The sequence below is a fragment of the Triplophysa rosa genome, linkage group LG12 (assembly GCF_024868665.1).
Source record: "Triplophysa rosa linkage group LG12, Trosa_1v2, whole genome shotgun sequence".
Taxonomy (NCBI): Eukaryota; Metazoa; Chordata; class Actinopteri; order Cypriniformes; family Nemacheilidae; genus Triplophysa; species Triplophysa rosa.
In genome coordinates this window covers 13011067-13037529 of record NC_079901.1, presented here as the reverse complement: position 1 = coordinate 13037529, position 26463 = coordinate 13011067, and the positions used below count along the sequence as shown (strand labels likewise).

The 26463-nt window shown below is 37.8% G+C and overlaps 1 protein-coding gene across 1 annotated transcript in view; it reads right to left on the bottom strand.

Annotated features, from left to right (window-relative positions):
* Positions 1-26463, bottom strand: part of si:ch211-195m9.3 (galaxin) — a 74311-nt gene that overhangs the window by 6098 nt on the left and 41750 nt on the right. The window contains exons 3-8 of the mRNA XM_057347360.1: positions 17699-17740; positions 1985-2012; positions 1697-1800; positions 1476-1610; positions 1103-1222; positions 49-134 (exon numbers count right to left, since the gene is read on the bottom strand). Of these exons, the coding sequence (XP_057203343.1) occupies positions 49-99 (51 nt within the window). The 5' untranslated portion in view covers positions 100-134; positions 1103-1222; positions 1476-1610; ... (1 more) ...; positions 1985-2012; positions 17699-17740. The remainder of the gene's footprint in view (positions 1-48; positions 135-1102; positions 1223-1475; positions 1611-1696; positions 1801-1984; positions 2013-17698; positions 17741-26463) is intronic.

Genomic DNA, 26463 nt, shown 5'->3' with positions numbered 1-26463 from the left:
TGACTTTTACTTCTTTTACTTACTACTTTAAAAATCAACAATACTGACCTTGTGCCGTGCTGATAACATATATATGTGGCCTGAGCAACACATTTGCATTAAAGGGTCGTAGAGGCGTGATCCACACTTCAGAACTAGACAGAAATGAATGAATAATATCATGAGATTAAGATGGTTGGACGTTTAACTGGATGAGCAGAACAGAGAAAAAGACAAAAATACATGTGAATAAATGAAAACCTGTGTCTGGGATGTAACACACATAGTTTGCCTGCTTGCTCAGATTCATATAAGTGTTACATATAACGTAATATCCCGCAATGAACACATAAAAACGCAATTAACTTTCCGACCACTATACAGTCTTAATTCAGACATTAAACCCGTGTCGCGATCATCAGTAGTAAAACATTATCCGCCAGAAACTGTTTGACAGGCCAACACAGTCTCACAGGAATTCATGCTTGTCACAAATTGTAATCTATTCATTCGTGTTCATGCATGGACACGAATTTTCCCCTTTTTTCATGCCAGTCAACACAACATTGTTTCGTTTCACCCAGCACGACTTTCAACGTATTTTAATATGCGGTATCTTTAATATGTATAAATATATATCAACGCAATCTGATGAGAATTCCTATTTTACAAGGTGGCTCATTCTTTTAAATCCCTATTTCCTACGATCACTGCCACTGTGACGTTAGGTTTAGGGGCGGGGTTAGGGTAGCCATTTATGGTTGCTTTGCCACCTTGTGAAACTTGCGTTTTTAGAAAAATTAGCCTTTGCGGCTGTGATTTTAGGGTTTGGAGTGAAGAAAGGTGTTGGTTAGCCGCCGCCTAAAATATGTATGACTTTTAGTTTGGGTTAGAGATATCGTTCTCTGTATCTTTATCGTTATAGTTTTGATGTGAGCACCGCTATTCCCCTAAATGAAGAAGAATTTTTTAAACTTTATTTTTTATAGTTATCATTATGATGTGAATGACCCTTTAGGAATTTGTCATTTTTATTTCAATAGTTGTGCAATGTCACTTAAAGTCACTTGAACAAAATGCCTTTAGCAATTTAATAAACACTATAAGATGTAAAAATACAAACTTTTGCCAGCACTATGACTGTTACTCTCTGGTGGAACACTTCCATTACAGCGGGATTCACTACTGTTTCTGATAACTGCTTTATTACCACAACACACATGCGTTTTCTCCAAGTATGTCGCTGTAAATGAACGAGAGAACAAAGTTATTGTAGAGCATCATTATAAAGATCAATCTTAACAAAATGTTTAAAAAAACTGGACGATAAATGTGGGAAAACCCACTTTTTCAACTTTAATTGTAATATAATTGAAACTATAAACTCCACACCCAACAGGTGACAACAAACTGCTGTTAGGCACCCAGATGCAGTTACTTTAACTGTGATGCCACCAATTTCACATTTAAAGCCATTTTAAGTGGGTAATGCTTACCTGAGCCACAGCACCTCTCACTGAAATGGGTTAGAATGAGAATACTACCATTACAGCATATCTCATTTAAAGGATTGAAGGCGTTGGATTCACAGCAGTCAGCAACCAGTTTGCTCAATCCACAAATTAGCTTACCTGAAACACATGAAATCAAATCTGATGTTCTTGAAAACCATGCACAGTTTCTGATAAAAGGCATTACTAATGGCAGTCTCTCCTACCATTGCAGCATAAACCTTCGGAGGTGTTATATGTGATGTTTCCACAAGTGTGCAGATACGCGTCGTATTCTACGGGATTTTCTCCATTGTGATCTGTACTGCTGCTGAAATAACATACTGTAAGGATAAACCATTCCTTTACCAAAACATTTTAAACAACTTATTAAAAAAACATAGTGTAGGGATACAAATCAAACCAAATATCTCTTCTCAAATTGCAAATGTTTCAAGGTTTTACAGAGGGTCAAACTGTTCCATTAAAAATAACTCATGTTAGGTCACACTCACCAGCTCTCCTTGCCAGGATAACAAAAGTCTGAGAAAGAGATAATGACAATGAGGCAAGCCAAGATAAGGCAAGTTTTTTTGATGTAGCACATTTTGGTTTAGGTCAGAAGCATGGGATCAGTGTTCTGTATGAGCTGCAGCTGTCTAGGAAGGATCTTTCTGGAAAGACTGTTGAGGAATCCTTTACAGTAATCCACCCTTTTGGGGATTAAAGCATGAACTGTTTCTTTAAATTTTGGCTTAAGGCCCAGAACACTCCAGGCCGATGCTGACGAAATAGTGGTTACGAATGCATAATGATTTGATTCCCTGATGACCTGTGCCGCTGATTCAGAATGCTGAATCGTCAAAAAAAGGTGACGGGACCAACATCAATCGACGGTGTGGAAAACACGAGAACAAACCAAGTCTGACCATCGGCTTGTGTGTTCAGCAGTATCTGCCAGTATTTCTGAGATGGTAATATACAGTATATGTATTACTTTGAAATGACTAAGAAACTACTTTGAAACTAAGATCACACTCTAAATTTACACCATTTAGTTAGGCCTACATTACAGTTTTCTGACTTTATTTTGTGTCTTTAGACCACTTGAGTCAAGGTACACTGTGTGTTTACCTAGAAAGCTCAATCTTTGTTTCCAAGTACAGTGACTTGAGTTATTTTCAGTTGTTTAACTGATTTTATTTATGCATTGGCACAGGGGGCCTCATTTATAGACCGTTTCATTGGACAGGCGCAGAGGTGGGTAGTAACGCGCTACATTTACTAGTGTGTACTTTTACTCTTACTTGAGTAAATTTCTAATAGAAAATCTGTACTTTTACTTCGTTACATAACTTACATTGCGTGACGTTCCTTCGTTCCTTCATTTTAAAATATGCTTTTTAAAACGCGTTGTTTATTTCAAGGTTGTCGTCTCTTTTTACGGGCATTCCCGAGTGATCGATTCTTTTGAAAGCATTAATTGAACAATGGGCAAAACCACTTGAATAGGCTAATGAATCAGTTCAAATGATTTGTTCAGTTCGCAGCACGATCTGAATCATCTGAAGCAGGATTACTCACTCCTCGTAGCGCGAAATTTAAGAACACGCAGAACACAAAGAGCGTTGGATGAAGTGGATATTAATCTATATCTATACAATCAAAACTGCAAATGTGTCATATTGTTTGCCAGCAATGATAAATGCCGGCCATATGCGCGCACCCGCGCGAGCTGTTCGTCAGACACAGCAACATGCGCATTACCTGTCAGACACAGAGACGTGGGCTTGCAGAAATATACATTTGAAGAACAGAAGGAAGAAAACTTGTTGATGGGCGTGTGGTTCACTGTTTACTGTTTGTTTACAAGTAAGAGCGTTTCACAACACACACGTGACACAACACGAGAAAACATGAGCTTTGTTCAAAAATGTGTAGGCTATTTCATTTAAGAGAGCACTGCAGATGTTCTAGATCATCTTAGGAAATGCTCTGAGTTTAGTTCATGCTTTAGTTTGACATGGTCTATTATTCTAAATAAGTTGTGTAAACTACATTGACATCAGGACTAGATGAAATTTACAGAAATGCTTGTCTCTTCTGTGTTTGTCTATTCTTTAGTCTCTCTAGTATATTGCAAAGATATCTGCTTATGATAATTAAAAATATTGATTAAATGTAATATTAAAATATTGGCGTTAATATTAATTTTATGTAGTAGGCATATAATCAGATACAAAGTAACTAAGTAACTAGCTACTTGAGTAGTTTTTTCATTGCATACTTTTTTACTTTTACTCAAGTAATTTTTAAAATAGTGACTTTTACTTTTACTTGAGTAACAATTTCTCTAGTTACTTGTACTTTTACTTGAGTAAAGATTTTGGCTGCTCTACCCACCTCTGGACAGGCGTGCGTGTACTGCAGTTAATGTCCGGTCTGTGTTTGTTTATTGGTCTGGCTACTGTCTAATTATTTTAATTTATATTATTATTTTATTGTATAATAGTTGTATTAAATACATAATTTGCAAAATTTTGTTGTGTTCATTTTATTAAATAAACAATTCTGTAGTTTTCTGTAGTCCTGTAGTTTTGACACATTTAAAGGTTGTTGATTAAAGTTTTTGATTTACAGCGGCCATTAGCGTTGTATTATAGAATTGCAACGAATCTCGTTCTCATGTTGACGCAGGGAAGAGATCATGCGGGCATTAGAAAGACTGTAGAAAGAGCGATGTCTTATTTATTACATAAAATAAAAGGTCTGTGGGTTTTAAGTATAAAAAGAAGTATAAAAGTCAGGCAGGAGCTATGACCTGCGTTAATATTATAAAGACTTTCAAGCAGCGACGCGTTAGGACTAGGGTTGGGAATCGTTTCAATTTTATCGATTCCAATTCTGATTCTGCTTATCGATTTCGATTTTTATCGATTCCCAGTTTCGATTCCACAAGTAAAACATTTAGATATCAACCTGTATGGTCATTTAGCCTGCTTATTGACTTGTTTGCAAAATATATATATATTTATGAGCACTGTTTTTTCTGTATTTACACGTAGAAACACACCTTTTCTGATTTATTACAATTTGTATTATCATAGTTGATATTATCATAGTAGATAACTACATCATGGTTAAACTGCAGTTACTATAATGCAACTATGGTTAATTTGTGATTCCTGTGCTTTAATGCAAATTCTATAGCTAAACTATGCTTACTATAGTAAAAAATATCGATTATTTTCATAAGTGCTTTTATTGAGATATCAGCAGATCATGCAACGCATGTACTTTTCTGAAAATATGCATACAGGAATTGATAAGAGGAATTCAAATTTTAATTTCAAGTATCCAATTCCTATTCCTTTCGATTCCGATCCGATTCCTAGCCTTTCGATTCCGATTCCAAATTGGAATTGATTTTCGATTCCCAACCCTAGTTAGGACCCGCGGTACTAAGGCTTTTAGCAGAGATACTCATGGATATCTATGGAGATACTTTCCAGCAGAGAGTCGTTGGAGAGAAAGATTGTCTTAAATCACCCCCGAGGAGGTTGCTTTGATTCGGACAAGTACTGTATGTTCATTCAACTGGGTTCATCAACCATCACATCTTCCAGAACGGCCAGAAACCTGGGAGTGGTGATCGACGATCAGCTTAACTTCACTGATCAGGTTTCCAGCACCACCCAGTCCTGTAGATTCATCTTCTACAATATTAGGAAAATTAGACCTTTCCTATCCGAGCATGCTACGCAAGTCCTAGTCCAGGCTCTTGTTCTGTCCAGACTGGACTATTGCAATGCGCTACTGGCTGGACTTCCAGCCTGCACAACCAAACCTCTACAGATGATCCAGAATGAAGCGGCAAGAGTTGTCTTCAATGAACCAAAGAGAGCACACGTCACCCCTCTCTTCATTAAGTTACATTGGCTCCCTATAGTCACTCGCATCAAATTCAAGACTCTGCTCTTGGCCTACAAGACCACCACTGATTTGGCACCTCCCTATCTTCACTCGCTAATACAGACTTATGTACCCGTCAGATACCTACGCTCTGCAAACGAACGACGTCTTGTGGTGCAATCTCCAAAAGGTAAAAAATCTCTCTCACGTACATTCTCGGGATCGGTTCTACATTTATGGAATGATCTGCCCGCTGCTACAAGATCAGCAGATTATGTAGCCATCTTTAAGAACCGTCTGAAAACACATCTCTTCCGTCAACACCTGACTGATCAGTTCTGACTTCTATCTCTTTTCTACTCTTTCAAAAAAAAAAAACTTTACTCTGTATACTGTGGTAGGCTATACGAGACCAGTTTTCTTTTATTGCACTTGTGCTTTTTGTTGTCCTTATGTTGTTCCAATTGCTTCCATTGTTTCCCTCATCTGTAAGTCGCTTTGGATAAAAGCCTCAGCAAGATGACTAAATGTAAATGTAAATGTGAGTAACATTGGTTTTTCTGTTTGTTAGAACCAAGATATGTTGTTGTTTTTGTTCTAATATTAGCTGTGTGAAGGAGCAGTTTTGAGCGTCATTGTTTATCTGGAACCGCTGTAATATTGTACTCGTCCAGATACTGGAGAGAAAGAGCGAGAGCACGTTGGTGCTAAAACTGTAGAGAGAGCGTGTTTTACTCTCTTAGTCAATGATGAATAAACTTTCAGTTAATCCGCTGGTCAGATGCGTTTCAAACCGTAGAGTACGATCCGTACGGATCACGGATCAACCGCGATCCGTTTCACCACTATAACGCAGGGGAGAGGGAGGGGAAACGCGCGTTGTAGAGTTCTTTGTCCGTTTAGGGCTGCTGTACAAAACATTATTCTAAGGTATTAGAAACATAACGGTTCATTATGTAAGGTCTTTATACACCTCTGAAGAAATAGTTTTGTATATTATATTGCATTTCTGTCAATAGATCCTCCTAAAAACTCTGTATTGTTCCTTTAAAGAAACCGTATGGTACAGTGACATCTAGCGGTTGAGATTGGTATCGCAGTCTAACTTCAAAATATTAGAGAGGCAAGTTTAGCCAAGCAAAGGCGCTTTTTGGCTTCTTTTGCTTGTTATCAGAAATAGTCTACAGGCACTCTGTTATTTGCAAATGTATAGCGGAAGTTAAAGCCCCAGTGAAATCAGTATTAATGTATTTTTTCCTTTTATTAAAAATAAGTTAGCCTTACCCTTACGAAAATTAACCATGTTTTTTTGTGGTACAAGTGTAGTAACCATGGTTTTTTGGTGCATTGATTACTTAGGGCAAAACCATGGTTTTACTACAGTAACCATCGTTTACTATGGTTTTTACGAAAACCATGGTTTTTCCATTTTAACTGTAGTAAAACCATGGTCAATTTTCGTAAGGGTAAGGACGCAGAGGTGGACAGTAACGAAGTAAATTTGCCTGAGTACTGTACTTAAGTACACTTTTTGAGTATCTGTACTTTACTTGAGTATTATTTTTTCTGAGTACTTGTACTTTAACTTCACTACATTTGAAAGACAAATATCACACTTTTTACTCCACTACATTTATAAAAAGGTCCAAAAGTAGAAAATGGTTTCTGTGCAGCGGGTTTTCCTGTGTGCGCAATTTATCTGGCTTGCGATCTGCCAGGACCTTTACTGTTGCCAAGTATTTCAGTTTTTCTAAGCTCGCGGTTTTCCGGCAAGCTTTGAATGGCCATTTGGCAGATTTTTTTACGCAAATCTGGCAATTCTGGGATCTTCCCCTCTAAACTAATGTAAACGTAGGTGCTGCTACATCGTTGATAGCGCTCTAAAAAGGCAAATAGAACAATAAAAGACGAAAAAGGCACATGTTAAAGTGTGGTGTAATCATCTGTGTGTTACGATCAGTCAAAGATCGTAGAAACATTTTCATGAAAATGATCTGCATAACGGCTAAATGGTAAATAATCATCACATACATCTTGAGCTACGCGTGCGTGTTAACTTCTGATCTGCTGCTATATCATTTAAAGCGATTTGGAAAATGAAGTAACTATAGTTGAAGTATTCCTGTTGAAATAAAAACAATAGAACCCTGCCCAAAATACAACATAAAATGTAATGGATTTAATGGTTATAATGGGAATTGTACTATGGATAATTGTTGTCTACTTGTGTGTGATGGATTCTATTGGTGGGATGGTAAATCCTATTGTAATAAAACCCAAAACACGCTACAAAGAGGAATTTATTTTAAAAATTAATTTTAAAAAGTTTTTTTCAGCAGGGATGGTATTTGCAGTAAAACCACAGTATGTACATATTTACCATTTTCTATATATAGGAACCATACTCCAATTAATAATCTTTAGTAAAACCACAGCAACTAAACATACCATAGTTTCATTATACTAGCTATACTTTATGTTTGTAGTTAAATTATGGTAATACAAATGGTAATAAATCCAACAAACACATGGCTTCTACACTTTACTATTTACAAGAACCTTACTACTTACTGGTAAATTGCTGCTAAAACTGGTAAAGGGAATATACAAAATAAAAGAACACTGCTCATAAATACATATAGGCCCAGGGGGCTAATCAGAATAATTAGGCTAAATGATCATACAGGATTATATCTAAACTAAACATATATGTGCTAAACATATAAAGCTCTTAAAGGAGTTGCTCACTGCAAAATTTGCCCCCACTGACTTTCCATAGTAGGAACAAAAATTACTATGGAAAGTCAATGGGGGCCAATTTTGAAGTGAACTACTCATTTAATACAACTCATACTGTGAGCTACTCTGTGTATTCAGTAGGCTGCTTCAGAGGCATAAGGTATACGACAATAAAACAATGCACAACTGACAAAAGGGAAATTTACTTTTAATACTTGAGTACTTTTAAAAGCACGTACTTCTGTACTTTTACTTAAGTAAGAATCTGTCTTTACAACTTTTACTTGTAGTGGAGTAATATTTGACCAGTAGTATCTGTACTTTCACTCAAGTAAGGAAGTTGTGTACTTCGTCCATCTCTGTAAGGACGTCAATAAACTGATATGCTCCTACGCGCTGACAAAATTCGCATTTAGAAAACATTGGCATTCAAAACTGACAGTCTTGCACGTGCGCTCAAAAAAAAATCTAGAAATTCCATGACATCACGCTACACTTCAGTCTCTTGTCAAAGTTCTCCTCAAATCAAAATAAAATCTTCTTTAGAATTCGAAGAGTCCCGCCCCCTTCACTTTGAGAGCTGAAGAAGCGGTGTCTCATATGAGCACTTGTTTGCACATTTATTATTTCCTACATGGTGAATGACGCATAATGCACTAGATGGGAAATAGGGGATGATCTAGATGGGAAATAGGGGATGATCCAGACAGTGTAAACATTAACATTAAAGTCTATATTCCGCGTTAGTGTCACACGAGGGGTTGCACGTGAGTGTCCTCCGGTTCAGAGACACGATAGCACAGAGCTAATCATATCCGTCGATCATACGTGCAAATCTGCCATGTTGTGTATATTTTATTTTACTAACGGCATGAAAAAAAAAGTACAGTTTATAAAGGCAGAGTGTCTCGTGCCAATGAACTGTAACTGGTAAAACCATGACAAAACTACCAAGACCCACCAGAGCATCTGCAGGCAAACAATAATTAAAATAAATGTTTAGCAGCTAATACCGAACTTCAGAAATTATAATATGCGGATTCATATGTCAGCATTAGCGGTAAACAGAGACGGCCGGGCGCGGTGGACGTGGATATCATTATAATATTCACAAAACGGCTACTCAAACAAAGTAAACACAGATTTATTTTATGTCATTATATTTATTTTATGTCACAGACACCAGCATAATAATGTACAATTCATAAACGCAAAGTAATGTCTATATATCAATGAAGCAAGGTCGTTACAGCGACTTGGTAAAAACAGTTAATCCTTCCAAAGTACATGTAAGTAAACGATAAATAAAATAAATGTTCGGTAGCCTACTACGAATATAAATGAAATTTTATGATTGTTGAAAAATGTGTACGTCTGATCAGACCCTGACGCCAAAAACTTTTCCATCTCAAAGACAGTTTTTATAAATATCAATGTTGCAGTGGATTTTGTGTATGCACACGCTATGATCAAATCTGTGCAAACACATGTTTTATAAATGAGTCAAAGTAGAACAGAAGCATTCACATAGTAACCCATTCCATAGGTATGACCTGAACCAGGACCAACCTAGAAAGCCCTCCCCAGTTTTTCAGTCTATGTAGCAGTATGGAGTACAGTTTTAAAGTCAGCGCTGAGATCTAGTAATACCAGAATTTAGGGAAATTGTATTTTCTTTGTGAGCACTAGCTCTGTGTTGGGATGCAGACAGAAAATAGGCAGAAAATAGTTCAAGTAGCCTTTTGAGTAAAAAAAGGAAAATGTTGTTTTTAACCCAGCATTGGATGGCAATGGGTTCAATTGACCCAGAAAATGGTGGTTTCCCGCACAGGGATTATTTTAAATTAGGACTAGGCCTTAGTTCAATTAGGACATTTAAGAAGTTTTCACAAACATGGTATACAAAAAACATCACTTGTGTGCATTTTGAGACAAAACAATGACACTGGTGTATTTTAGGACAGGTCTAACATTTCCTTTAGTCTAGGACTAGTCTTAAACCCTGTACGGAAACCACCCCAAAGTGTTTATATTTGACCCAACAATGGGTTAAAACAACTTAATGTGGTGTTTTTAATACAGCTACTGTATATTAAAAGACCAAATTTGGTTGCCCCCTCCAATAGAACATACTGTACATGCGCAGGCAATCAAGTAACAAGTAAAGATTTACACTCACCTAAAGGATTATTAGGAACACCATACTAATACGGTGTTTGACCCCCTTTCGCCTTCAGAACTGCCTTAATTCTACGTGGCATTGATTCAACAAGGTGCTGAAAGCATTCTTTAGAAATGTTGGCCCATATTGATAGGATAGCATCTTGCAGTTGATGGAGATTTGTGGGATGCACATCCAGGGCACGAAGCTCCCGTTCCACCACATCCCAAAGATGTTCTATCGGGTTGAGATCTGGTGACTGTGGGGGCCATTCTAGTACAGTGAACTCATTGTCATGTTCAAGAAACCAATTTGAAATGATTCGAGCTTTGTGACATGGTGCATTATCCTGCTGGAAGTAGCCATTAGAGGATGGGTACATGGTGGTCATAAAGGGATGGACATGGTCAGAAACAATGCTCAGGTAGGCCGTGGCATTTAAACGATGCCCAATTGGCACTAAGGGGCCTAAAGTGTGCCAAGAAAACATCCCCCACACCATTACACCACCACCACCAGCCTGCACAGTGGTAACAAGGCATGATGGATCCATGTTCTCATTCTGTTTACGCCAAATTCTGACTCTACCATTTGAATGTCTCAACAGAAATCGAGACTCATCAGACCAGGCAACATTTTTCCAGTCTTCAACTGTCCAATTTTGGTGAGCTCGTGCAAATTGTAGCCTCTTTTTCCTATTTGTAGTGGAGATGAGTGGTACCCGGTGGGGTCTTCTGCTGTTGTAGCCCATCTGCCTCAAGGTTGTGCGTGTTGTGGCTTCACAAATGCTTTGCTGCATACCTCGGTTGTAACGAGTGGTTATTTCAGTCAAAGTTGCTCTTCTATCAGCTTGAATCAGTCGGCCCATTCTCCTCTGACCTCTAGCATCAACAAGGCATTTTCGCCCACAGGACTGCCGCATACTGGATGTTTTTCCCTTTTCACACCATTCTTTGTAAACCCTAGAAATGGTTGTGCGTGAAAATCCCAGTAACTGAGCAGATTGTGAAATACTCAGACCGGCCCGTCTGGCACCAACAACCATGCCACGCTCAAAATTGCTTAAATCACCTTTCTTTCCCATTCTGACATTCAGTTTGGAGTTCAGGAGATTGTCTTGACCAGGACCACACCCCTAAATGCATTGAAGCAACTGCCATGTGATTGGTTGATTAGATAATTGCATTAATGAGAAATTGAACAGGTGTTCCTAATAATCCTTTAGGTGAGTGTATATTAAGTGTTTCTCCACAGTGCTTTACACCTGCCAGTAATTGTCATGACCTTTATTCAATGCCATCAATAGCATTTTACCTTCTGAGTTGAAGTTATCAAGGTAAGTATGAAAAATACTTGATGAGAAGGATAAACAGTAGCATTCATAAATAGCTTGCTGGTGTTTACATTTGTGTACCTCTCTGACAGATAGCACCACATCCTAGATGAAATTAGTATGTGCTGTTCTCAGGACAATACAGGGTGTATGAAGTGGTTAAGGCCACTTTCCATTTTAAGATTTTGTAACATTGCTGGAAGAGTTCCTTATAAATTCTTCTGATTCTGCTGTAAGGTTTATAGTACAGGAAGGTGTGCTATGAAAGAATTGTACTGTCAAAGCGTTTGATCCAAATAGAAATTCTGAAAAAGCTGATGCAAATACTTCACACCATTTAATGGAAAGCATGTGACGAGGAAGTCGTAAATCTGGATTATAAACAAAAAACGAAAAAAATGTCCGTTGGAAAAGATCATTCTAAAAACGTCTTTGTTTGCTGTGTGGTCGGAGTGGCCACAAGTTCTTCAAGGACCACAGCTGGATGTCAGTCGAAAATCTACAATCTAACGTCATCTGCATTGCCACAAGCTATCTGGCAAGATTTTAAGAAGAAAAATCTCAACTCTCATCCAAAAATAAGAACCCTCGTTGGTAGAACCCTTAATGACATTGGGTTGTATGGTCAGCTAAAAACTAAATAAAAGTTGTGTTTGGCACACACAGAGAGGTCGTCATATTTTGGCGCTGTTTTTCTGCCAGAGGACCTATTTTTGCCAGAGGACCATTTTGTGAGGATACATGGCATCATCGACTATCAAATATCAACAGATGACTGTTCACCGGACCTGAGATGTAAGGCGGATGGTGATCGCTTTCGCATCTGTTCCTCATACTAATCGATCGTTTGGCTTTGGCACACTTATTTGTATATTTGTATTTTTTGAACAACACTGTGACTTCTTGTATCTTGTGTTTTGTATTATATAATAAATAAACTGTTACATTACATGCTCAAACTGTCCGAATAGCGTCACATAAAAACAATTATCCTGGTTGTTAAACTGAAAATCAAACCCCAACACATGCCATCCTAGCATAATTACACCCCAATATACTGTATAATTTCATAATGACAGTAAAATGTGTGTGCCCATCGCGTTTGCGTGTTGACGCCAATGGTTTCTCATGGAAAGCAACGGATTACCCCTCATGTTGAAAAACGAGAGTAGCATCTGCCTGCAAACCCGGAGGCTGCACTTTCAGGAACGCATTTCTGAGGACGCATTTCTAGGACCCTATGTATTTAGCTACAACGGAAGCGACGAGTGCATCGAGTGCATCTGCGTGTTTTTCTGCAGTATGGACGACAATAAGAGCGTGAGTATCAAATGTGAATCATATTTTTTTCGTTTAACATTAAAAACAATTGTGAAAATTTTAATTGGAAAGTTAAAGGTGAAGTGAACTGGCCGTTTTTATTGTTTTATACTATTGTCTGATGTCTACGTATGACGTTCGTGTAGTTTTTACATTCGAAAACATCAAAACGCACAGTTTTTAAGGGCGGGCCACATAGAATACTTGGAAGTAAAGACCCACTGCTATGATTGGATAGCAGCTTGTATAGTTGACTTAGTTGGAGCCTTCTGTGAATTTGGTTAGACACATAACATTAGTTAACGTGATTTTACTCAAATTTACGGACTTATTTCCCGGATGTGATGCCAAGACTTTGCGTATAGTTTGTATAGCCTATAGTTGTATGGTGTTTAGTGATATATGACCGTACATGTCAGCATTTAAGACCCGCGATCCATCCAATATTGATGGCACAGCACTGCTTTTTAATTTTAGTCTCTCCGCAAAGACTTGTTCAAGGAATCCGCGTGGAAATGAAGCGAACAAACGCTCAATGTTTTCCCCACGTGAGCGGGAACGTCTTTAAAAATGAACTTCAACATTCCTACTGTCGGAATCCGAAGGACGGTTAGGCAGCGACTGTGTTCTTCCACAACCAGGCACTGCACAATATTTTGCGATCTTTAACGGCATGATGCTTACACTCGCTCTATCTGGTTCCGTGCAGCTTGTGTTCAGTACTGTCATGCGCAAACCAGTGGGCAGGGCTCGAGAAGTAGGCGTTGATATTCATCTGTGGAGGCGGTGTTCAACCATAGATAGGTGCATTCCAGGACCTGCCGTTCGCTGAGCTTCGTGTCAATAACAGTTGTTATTTCAGTAACAAGGGCGTTTTCAGGTCTGACACTCACAGGATGTTCGCTTGAATACAATTCCCTCTTATATAACAAAAGCTCGGGTTAAAATTGTGGTCCTAGTTCACTTCACCTTTAATGTAGCCGAAGTGAGTTGATCATGAGTTGCTAAATAGTCTTGTATGCACTATATAGCGACAATATAAACTTCTAATGCTGTAAAACGAGTTGTAAGTATATTTGTTTAACGAAACCGTAGCACGACTGGCAAGCTTATGTTGATTTAGTGACTATGGGATGATTATTAATCGTAGGCCTAGCCAGCACTATATGTAGCACTTCGTTGTGAAACCTTGTTAATTATACTCATTGTTTTCATTTAAATTAATCTTAATGGTTTCATTGTCACGTTGTCACAACCTGGTTACCCCACGATGCATGTTATGCACGTCTCTTCATTTTGACATTATTTTTATAATATTGATTGTTACATTTGACATCATAATAATTTACTGTTAAAATACCACGTGCTAGATTTCTCATGTAAGTTAGTGTGTAGTCTATATGAAGTGATTTCAAGGACAGAGCTCAGTGCAGGCAATAGTATGACAAAAGATTAATAAATAAATTGGTCAAGTAAATGTTCATTATTTCATTCACTTCATTATCTTTCTCTCTACGCTGTTCTCTCTTAGGAGTCAATGAAAACGTCATCAATGAAGTGGTGCATGAATGTGGTTCATGTAAAAAAAAATTGTGTGTTCAACTGTTAATTTGTTATTTTGTAAAATATACACAATCTTAAATCTACCCTGAGTCATCCTGTGTCTTCACTCTGTACTTGAAATGTGGTTAATAAGGCTATACCATGATTTATTGTTTATTTTACTTGGTGTTGTTATATTATGCTAGTTAGTCACAATAATTATTCAACATTAAGCTGTTAGCAATAAGGTTTAATTGTAAGAAATAACGTAGTATTTGGGTGTAATAAATCTTTTTTTAAAAACTCTTAAGTAGTTAGAATTGGGTGGAAATACGGTCTTGTGCACTTTTTCGGTCCTCAAAAACTAGGATCCTTGGGACTGCGGTTCTCGGAACTCAGATTTGGTAGGTGGCGCTGTCCCAAAAAAATAGGGCCCTAGAAGTGCGGTCCCAGAAGTTCAGGTCATTGGAATTGCGGCCTCCAGTATTGCAGTCGGATAATATTTAAAAACGATGCCAAAGAGGTACCCCCCGCGCATTAAAAAACGATGCAAAGGGGCGCTGCCCGAACGTCAATATGAGTCGGGAATGAGAATGTGTAGTTGAATCTTCCAGCAGGGCAATGATCCAAAACGTGCATCGGTGTGGGCTGAATAGTTATAGCGTGAGTCAAACCACAGGAGATGATGAAAAAAATGTTTTTGTTAGCTTCATATCCCTTCATGCCCTTATCAACCACTGACATAAACAACAGGAATGTTGAGATAATGTAGTAGGCCTATATCAGATCTCTCAAGTATGCATTTACATTACATTTATTCATTTAGTAGAGGCTTTTATCCAGAGCGACATACAAATGAGGTAAACAATAGAAGCAATTGGAACAACATAAGGACAACAGAAAGCATAGGCCTAAGTGCAGTTAAATGGTCTCATATATGTAGCCTACAACAGTATACAAAGCTAAGGATTTTGCATAAGGAGTATGCTCTTTGATCCAACAAGAAAGCGCTAGCTTTAAACATCACAAGGTTGTTGCATCATTGAGATTCTAGTGCCACTTGTTATCTGATAACTATACAGTACAATGGGACACCCAGACTAGCTCTGTATGTACACAAATTATGTGATTAATGCCAATAAACAGATAAAGAACTGTAAATGTAATATTTCGAAAAATATATATTTACATGAGGTCTTCACCTGTTTACATATATTTTTAAATAATCTAATATGTAGGTTATTATAATAATTGTGATGTGCTAGTGCTATTATTTTGTTTACTTTTAATTCGTAGACAAAGAAACTATATCGACATATCTGTGTTATTGTGGGTGTTTTTTGCTGATGTTTACATGCATTTCTCGTTTCACGTGCTGTTTTAGAAACGCCCACTGGCGGGCAAAAGAGGGCTTTCTTCCAATGCCTAGCCAACGTGCCCGGTAAAGTTCGATCGGACGAACTGTTTCTTGGTAAAGTTGGTAAAGAAAGCCCAGAGAGAAGGTTGTGGATTTGTGACTATTTTGAATGATCTTTCTTTATATAAGGCGTCTGTGTAGTGGGTGTGGTTTAGTGTTGCAGGACGCAGACGCTCACGAGAGGAATTTGAGGACTACACACTTTGGATAAGGATAAGCGCTGTTGCTTCTCGCAGCGGTTCTTTAATGCGCATATCATTTTTTCTCCCACAAGACCAGAAAGTGTCGAATTACTTTGATGTCGGTACTGCACACGACGTTTAAATGACCTTTTTTACTGTCATGTTTTTTCCCTCACGTGTATCAGACGCTCTCGGACTTACAGAATATCACAACAACGCTCCCGAGGTTTACGTCTGGAGAAAATGCGAAGATCTTTTGTAGCAATGCAATTTGTAGAACTTTTAACGTGATGCAACGGGAGTTAACGGAGTACATTTGGGACATGTGTACGGTTAAAACACCTTAAATAAATAACCCCGACTCGTAATTTTTGCTCCACGCATTCGTTTTAGCATTCTCTTTGATCGTGGCAAATTTGAAAGGTGTGCGTCTTTCCACTCCGAAGATATCGGTTAAAGTTCTTTTCCAAGGTAAATTTTCATGTCCGTTCCACAATGAATAACTTATTATCCTTTTATGATTGTTAAACGTAACGTAGCCTATATCATTGCAAACGTTGTATGTGCTATAGATAGACATTACGTTCAAGGTCTTTGCATAATCTAGAGAAATGCGAGAGTATGTCAGTGGGGTACGGTTAAGACGCAGTGTATTTTTACTGTTATGTTTGCATTTGTATTGTTGCTGTCTTTTACAGTGTTCAATGTTTTGTTTAACTGAATCTGAATTAAATAAAGCAATTAAATAAATCGGAATAAAATGCACCACTGTCATTTATTACATTTGCAATAAATTGTTAGCTAGCTTTATAGCAATATGAATAGGTGTCTCAAAATGCAAAGTGCACCATATGTTTAAGCCCTAATTGTGGAAAATATAACCTACTTGTGGCTTTTATCATTTCATTATATTTTAGTACTTAAGCAAAAAATAGCATGTGTAAAATCACTTCATTTCAGCATCTAGTTTTTGTGTAGTGATGAAAAAAGCAGAAAGTGTCTCTACTGTACTCAGTCTACCCTACATATTTCATTTTTGGCAAAATAGGTCCTGTTTAATGTACTAAAAGCAGACCGTCTCTTCAGTAGCCTACTCTGTATCTGCTCTGATTTGCATGTATGCTATGAGCAAGTACACTTTGCTAGTTACTAGTCCTCTGAGTCCGCCTTTAGACTTGCTTTAATCACTAGCCTTTATTACAGACACGCTTGCGCGCGCTCTCTCTCTCTCTCTCTCAATACGCCACATTCAAGAGAGTCTCCGCCTCCATCCATATACAAACCCCACTAATTGATTACTATAACATATGTAAACATTGTTAAAGAAAACCAAAATTCTGTCCAGAAAAACTAACCATAAAAATATTCATTGAAGATAAATGTATAAAATAATAATTAAATTAAATAACAATTAAATAATAGTATATTACAAATAATCTATTAAAATTCCATAAAATCCATTTAAAAAACAATTAATTCTGAAATTTTCTTAGTTCTTTAGACAGCAGAACTATTAATTACACTACTGATTTTTCCAATTCCCTGGTGACTTTTAAAAGTTTCAACATTGGCTGACAAAATCAATTCAGTATTACCTAAATTATAAGAGTGCTTTGTGCTTACCTTGTGCAGAGGATGCAGCAAACACACACAAGATCACCAAAACTAATTGAGAGAAAGAAACAAAACAAAGTTGAAATACTGTATAGCTCAAAAATCCACATTGTTGAATAAAACCAAGTTTAAAAAGTGGGCTCCCATACATGAGATTGATGTGTTGAGCATCATTGTGTACAAAAAGGTGTACATGAAGCAATTGACATACACTAGCAAATGGATGGCAATTTATGTAGGCTACAGCACAATTTAACTCCACCTCTTAACCAATGATGACAAGTCAGGACATGACAACAACACAGTGCTTTAATCGGTTTATAAAACGCCATTTTTTGCCAAATACTGATAACAGTTAAGCACAGATGTTTTCAAACCCACACTGCATGGAAAAAAATCTGAGGCAGAACCTTCTGTTTAAGAGGTTTTAAAGACTTTCAGTCTTTAATGGTTTTGATGTAAAAATCTGAAAGATTTTTTTCAATAAAATATTTGATACTTTTTAAAAGATGTGGCTGTTTAAATAAAATGGTCCAATTTTCCAGTGTGTGCAGTAAGTACAAACTTTTTCGAAGTCTTGCAAAATCTTGCATCATACACCCTTGTAGTGTAGACAAGAGAGTGATGCAACCAGAGCCAAATTTCTACTGGAACAAGACAGTTTTCATCTGGCACCCATTTTGGCTGAGCACTGATCTCACACGCCACAAAATGCTGACCTCTAGCCTACATCATATGTTTCATGAAAAAGTATCATAACAATAATTCAAGCCAAAAACTGCCAGGAACTCTGAGTTGGCGCAATGAAGTGCCCATTTACAAATACTGATCCGCTAGTCCCCATGACTCGAATTTCTTTGTTGGCGCATTTTACTAGTTATTTTTGGTGAACAATTTATAAAATCTGAAATGTTCTTCTGGAGTAGCGATTCATCTCTGAGGATGCAGAATGTCCATTAACCCCTCCCCTCCAACTGTCAATTTACTGCGAGGTCCATTTCTGAATGAAACGCCTATACATTTCTACTTCGAAAAATAATCTAAAACAATGTTTATCTTTATGTCTGTGTGCATGTGTCTACTCAAACAAACTTCCTTACCAGTATTTATTCTTAATGAACACTCAACCCCTAGTGTAATTTTACATAGGTCAAATAAAAAACTGTGTCAATGTGTGTGTGTAAATATACTCAATCTCTCAATCAGAGCTACAATGGAGTACCGACAAGATTTAATTGGTAACATGTAATGTGTACATTTTTTCATTTAAATAAAAACCTCCTTGTTTAGCTGTGCACTGGTACATACACTGTGCAGTGTCAAAATACTACACCAAACAACAGCTAAAAAATATTATTTTAAATATAAAATATATTAAAATATTTTTAAATTCAAAACTGTCTTTGTATAATATCTGGCAAAAAGAAAAACAATGTGGTTATACACAGGCAGAATTGCCTCTAGAAAGAGCATGGAAGGAACAGGGATTTCCCATTGCAACACATCACAATGGCTGAATTATGCTGACGCTACAGAACATGACGTAAGCCCATGGGGGTCACTATGATGTCAGTTGCATGTGCTCCAGGCTCATTTGCTCCAACATCTCAACAGATCCAAATCTACTTCCTGGGGCCTGTTTCAATAAGGAGGTTCAACTAAGTCTAGGTTAAACCTTGAACTCAGAGTTGGTTGAACTCACTCCTACGTGAGCTGGTACCCATATAAGTGTAATATATGTATCTAGCGAATTAATTCTGTGTAGGATCTGTAATATGTCATATAGAATGTCTTGTCTAGCATCTGATTTACCACTTTTAGACTGTTGTGCACCTTACTGCTGATTGGCTACAAGGTTGTTTTGGTACTCGGCCCGACTCAGTTGTCTAAAGAGTAATTCGGAAAATGCGGGCATTTTTGATGATCGTTTCTGTTCAGTCCGCTCGTTTTATTGTGTTTAACTACAGCTGTCGTCAGTGTTTTTGTTTAGCAATGGCAGCATGTAGTAAAATATCAAATTGAAGACTTTATTCTGTCGTTTGTGGCACTAAACAATACCAACACAAGGTGATATTTAGGGCTGCAACTAACGATTATTTTGATAATCGATTAGTTGGGCAATTATTATTATTATTATGTAAAAAAATTCGATTAATCGATTAATCGGATAAAATGTGATTACATCTTTTGCTTATGATAAGTAAATCAGATATGGGAAAACTATACACAACTGACCCAAAATGTTGTGAATGTCTCCATAATTAACACACCTGGTGAGTTGATTCATGTGTGTCATATTAGAAGCAACTGACAATAGTCTCTCCCAAACGTGGGAGCGAGGGGAGGGTCGGCCAAGGAAATCATTTTTTTGTGCCATGAAAAGTGAGATATTTGTCATTCAAATGTAGTGAAGTACAGTAAAAAGTAAACAGAAAAAGTAATACTTAAGTACAAATACTCAAAAAGTGTACTTAAGTACAGTTCTCAAGTAAATGTACTTCGTTACCCACCTCTTAACTAAATTAACCACCAAATCAGGGTATTTAGCCTATTATGTACTTTGCAAAGTGCAAACGCCACAAATTGGGTTTTACTAATATAATCTTTAATTTTGTCATTTAAAACACCTCTCCCCTTTAAACTTTAAAACTGCGCAGCTTGAAGAGATGCATGCAAAACACGTGTGACTTTAAAACTGCGCACCTCGCGCTGCACGGAGAGACAAGTGTGACTTTAAAACTGCGCACCTCGAGCTGCACGGAGAGACACGTGTGACTTTAAAACTGCGCACCTCGCGCTGCACGGAGAGACACGTCTGACTTTAAAACAGCACAACTTGTGCCGCTCGGAGACGCATCCACGGAGAGACACATGTGACTTTAAAACTGCGCACCTCGCGCAGCACGGGGAGACACGTGTGACTTTAAAACTGCGCACCTCGCGCTGCACGGAGAGACACGTGTGACAATTAAACTGCGCATCTCACGCTGCACGAAGAGACGCATCCACGGAGAACCACATCTGACTTTAAAACTGCGCACCTCGCGCTGCACGAAGAGACGCATCCACGGAGAGACACGTCTGACTTTAAAACTGCGCAGCTCATGCTGCACGGAGAGACACATCTAAAACGGTAATTTTAAAAGGTAAGAAGATGCGCTTGATTTATAACTGCGCAGCTCGCAAGTGACGTCACAGACCAACTAATCGATAATGAAATTCATTGACAACGAATTTCATTATCGATTATTATCGATTTTATCGATTAGTTGTTGCAGCCCTAGTGATATTTTAAACTCCTTATGTAGCCGAATCTGTGCCAATTTTCCCTTTGTTTTGCCTCCAGCTAATGCAGTGACGTCGGCCGGAAAGGGGTCTATTTTTGTTGATTGGCTCATCACATAAATCTCTCCATTCTCCAGCTCAAGAAACACAAGAGGAAGGAAGCATGAAGTCATTTGTGGTTAAGTTATGGGCTAACATAAAGGATTTGGCTCTTGAATTGTTCCTGTTTTTCATCCGATTGGAGAAAACCTGTTTGGGTTGCTAAATGATCTTAAACTTGAATTAAGTGATAGTTCACCCAAAAACGAAAATCTGTCATCATTTACTCACCCTCTTGTCATTTAAAATTTGCATGACTTTCTTTCTTATGCAAAAAATATATATATTTTGAGGAAAGCTGGTAAGCAAACAACGGCAGTATCCATTCACTTCTATTGTATGGACACAAAACCAATGCAAGTCAATGGGTACCGCCGTTTGAAATGACAAGAGGGTGAGTAAATGATTTTTTCATCGCTTTCAAAACAAAATTTAATCAGTGGCCTGTGTAAGCATCACAGAAAAAGGACATGGATCTCCACACAAGTTTGTCAATCTGTCAGCAGTAGACTGCTCCCTGTCATAGTCTTGCTTCATTTATCCTAAAGTTGGAAAGTTTTAGACTTTATCTATGAGAAATTGCTTGCGACTGTAATAAACTGACAATAATCTTATTTTGTTTTGACAATACCTTATTGTATATGGTTCAGTTGCAAAAAAGACAGGGAGAGTGATAAAAAACCCAAATGATTTCATACGCAATGAACTACAGAGATAAGTATGTGATTACACAATCACAAATGTACCTATTAGATTAGATATAATCTACGTGAGGTGTTTTTAAACATAATTTTTTTGTACACAGGAAAGCAAAAAACAGAGCATGTATTTATTGTTGCTAACTTGCAGTGGCCAATACTGAAGCCACGTTTTCAAATCTCTTCAAACAATCAGTGAAAAATAAATTGTTGACCAAACTGAATAATTTTTACTGGTTTCACACAAAATACTTTCAGTTACCACATTTTCTAAAATCAACAAACTCTTTATATCATTCACATTTCACCACCTAAAAAACATTACATATTTACAGCACATTTTCAAATGCTATCACAATACTTTCAAAACTGTTAAAAACACATTTCAATCACATTGAGGGCACATATTTCACAGGATTTGCTTCAAAATTAAAACAAACTTGCAGAAAATAAAAATAAGAATACTTCCAAACAAAGTGCAATTTCAGCTAAAGTCTGAAAATTATTAATTAAAAGATTTTGTTTGGAAATAGAAATAAAATAAGTGGTTAGTGGGAAAAAATGACCAGTATAGACAAAGGAGAAGGCCAGGAACGGCGACCTCTGGTGTGATTAAGGTCACATGTTGAAAATCACAAGCGTTCCTTGAGAGAGGCTAGTACAACAATATCTTCAGTGTTTAACAGCTGTATCAACAGTACAGATCTTCAAACTAAACAGGAGGTGAGATAAGCAACCTTCAATGATAACTGAACTACATATTACAATACTTTTGTTTTTACTGTCATGTTAAATCCTCTTTACAATAATTGTTGTGCAGCATGTGTGATTGATCCAGCCATTGAAGTAAAAAGCATTTCATTTATTTGATAATAAAATACTCATTTATGAAAAAAGCACTCAAACTTTAAAGATTAAAGTTTATCAGTTAATCCATTAAACTACCTGTTGCTACATGCTTTTAATGTCGGGGTATTATTACAGTCACTGCCTTCTGAGTAACAATTGCTGCCATTGTTATGTTACTGTTTGACCAATATTTGTGTTAGAAATGCACACTGTGTGAAGAGGTTTAAAACCTTTGAGATAACTTCAAACAAAGCTAAAGTTAAGAACACACATTAAAATGTATTTAAAGTGAGTATCATTTACACCTCTGATGGCTTGGTCTCACAACAAATCTTTCTTTTTTTTTACAGAAGAATCAGTTATTTTAGGGTTTCCAACCTTCTCCACATATCTTTTTAAAGATATACAGCAATAATAAAATACAAACATCAGACCATAAGTAATTCATTATTTTATTTTCACAATACAGTGCATAAAACAGTGCTCTTATTCCTGTCTATCAGCAGGATCTAGAAAATCTACACATTTTGAATCTCAAACACTTAATAATCTGTCTAAATAAATGAGGCATAAAACCTTGAAAATAGACATTAAAAGTCATAAGAAATACAAAAACGCATTCAAAACCTGCTGCCCACAATACAGCAGGAATGTCTCTTGTTTTAGACAGTGTTGGATGAATGCTGCGCACACATTTTTTTATGTTATAATGTGGGTTTTATCTTTGTATAAAACCCACATTATAACATGTAAAAAATGTGTGTGCAGCTACCCAATGAATGGTGGCAGAATGAACGTTTATTTATAAGAACTGCTATGATGCCTGTTTAAACTGGATTGGTACAGGACAAAAACAGCTGATTGTCAGCTGATGCAAGCTGAAATGTACAGTATATCATCCAACACATTTTAAAGCCACTGTTATGACAGACTGTCAAGATAATATGTGTGCCACTCTTACTTCTGACAGACTGTAGTTTTATTTGTACAAGGGAAGCCTTGAATGCTAGAATTTATGATGAGAATATTAATATTAGGACAAAACAGCTTACAGTAAAATCTCTAACATCATGCAGGAATACAGTATCACAACAGAAATGTAGCATGAAGAGGAACATTTCAAATAAAACTGCAGTCAAGACATACCTGACTAAAGTATCATGTCTTTATAAAATCTCTGAAGTACTGGAAGTCTGCAGATCTCCGGTGTTAGTCATAAAAAATGGCAAACATTATCAAAAACAAAAAGAGGGAATACGCAACTAAGTCCACGTTTACACGATGAAAAACGGAAAAGTTTTTCCGTTGCGTTTTTGAAAAGCTTCATGTACACATGACAGCGTTATCAAAACGGTCTGCATTTAAACGGATCCAGGAAAACGGATAAAAACGCTGTAGTATGCACGCCAGGCCAGTGGATGGCGATGTTGTTGTGTAAAGAAACAGGACGTGCCTTGACACATACACATGCACAGTAAACATAAAAAAGTTAAAACATAATACAGCCACGCAATAAATCTGTGAAAAAATTATGAAATAGTGAGTGAACATGACCACTTAAAACTACACAACCAGCAGTCACTTCCACTGAACTGCTAAAATCCGTCTAGGTAACAAACTGTGCCTGATAGATGAGATGTGTTCATGTTTATATGTCCATACAAAGTATGTTTCAAAAGAACAAGGGCAAACAAGGACAATAAATCACTAGTTCTTGGAAACATTGTTTTGTATGGGCGCATAGATTTGTAGCTAGCCGCCTTTTGGAAAATATCTCGCTTAAGGGGGCTGAAAAATCACTAAATTGGCAACACAGGAAGTAAGTCAAACTGCGCAAAAGGTGCGCAGAGCCGTTTTCCTTGAGTCCTGTGCTCTCCGCGTTTATGATTGGTTGAATGGTAAGGTTAAATCTGATTGGCTTTCGTAGTTTTTTTCGAACATATAAAAATGTTTTGTAAAAATTTTTCTTAGTCACTTATTGGACAATTCTCCCCAAAAAGCATGCGGCACGCCCACGCGGCAGCAAGGAGAGCAGGAGAAGGAGCATGCGCAGACATCACTTTCACTTGTGTGCAGGAGAGAGTGAGAAATCATACGTTCGCGAAGTTCAGGTGTTTGTTTGTTCACTGCATTTGGGTGATGAATGTTATATAAACGGTGGATATAATGCTGGATTTGGAGATCGTTTGAAACTGATATATGGAGCCGTCCAGGGCCGTGCACAGAACCTTTGAGGGGCATGTGCTGAAACTGAAAAAGGGCACCCCCCCCCCTTTATTGATCACATCTTAATGACAAATTAAATGAAACAAAATAATAGTCTCAAAAGCTTTAGATTTACAGGTAGAAAATATAAAGAAATTGAATGAAGTTCTCAAACACTTAACAGTCTTGCTAAATTCTAAATTAAATACAGAAGATTACTCATTAAAGCTACAAAAACATTGATTTCTTCTTTTCTTTTGTTCTTAGATTATCATTAGTGACAGGAGTCACAGTAGCAAGTTTAAGAATGCGGCCCCTTTAAGAGCTGACGCTCTGCGCAGATCTGACACGTTCCCCAATTTGGTCTGTGCTTACACAAATACTAAACAAAATGTGCTTTAAGTCATAATCTTGTGTGTTTTTGTTCATTCAAGCACGAAGGAGAACGTAATACTGGTCAGATCAGTGACGCAGCCCCCGTGTATAAGGTGTAGCCAGGGGCGGACTGGCCATCTGGCATACCGGGCGTTTTCCCGGTGGGCCGCTAACGTATGGGGCCGGAACGGAGGCTGTGGCCGCTAATGTATGGGGTCGTAACGGATGCGTTTGCCGCTAATGTATGGGGCCGGAACGGAGGCTGTGGCCGCTAATGTATGGGGCCGTAACGAATGCGTTTGCCGCTAATGTATGGGGCCGTAACGGAGGCGTTGTCCGCTTAGTTGGACGCATTATAGATGCGAATGCACGCAACGTGTGAAACTTCAAAGCCCACCCCCCACCGGCGACAGATTCGGTGGAGGGCCGATGTGGGCCTAAAAATGCCAGGGCTGATTTTTCTTCCCAGTTACCAGACGGAACCGTTGTAGCATTGCGCCACGCAACTAGAAGCTGTATCTATACTGTACGCGTCAAAGCAACCGTTTAAAATCACGCCGTATAAGAACGGTGTAAAGAAAACTCTGTACTTGTTCAAACAACAAGATCTTTATTTAATGACAACATTACCCTTGCAAGACGTTCAGCTGCCGTGAAAAGAACTGCAGTTCAGTCAAGACAGAGCGTGCTAGAGCCATGAGGTTTTACTGACAGTTTGAGCGTATGCGTATCCAACAAGATTTAGTCACAAGCTCTTTTTAACATATCATTGGCTAAATATTTGTAAAACAGGCAGACAGACGTAAAGGGTAGTGATGGCCGGTTCGTGAATGAATCATTCTTTTGAACCGGTTCTTTTCAGTGAACCGGTCGATCCTCGAGAAAAAAGCCGGACTTCCCATTGCTAGTAAAGGGTGACCAATAGCACTGATTTAATGAAAAAAACAACAGCACCATAAAAGGGCACTTCGGAGTATAAGGGCAAAAAGGGCATGTGCTCTGCACAGGTTGAGCCCTATCTGTGCATGTGCCTGCCGTCCCAGCGCTAAAAGATGCCGGACATGAACCGTATGCGGTGAGTGAAACTGATGTCTGTGTTTTGTTGGCAATGTGCTTTAGTTCAGCCTACCCCTCCCCCCCGCACGCGCCGTATGATTTCGGAAATACTCGTACAGTTCTTTTATAATCTTTTATAAATGTGATCAAACTAAATACTCTTCGAAGATACGAAGTATGCAATACTACTATATAGGTACTCAAGAT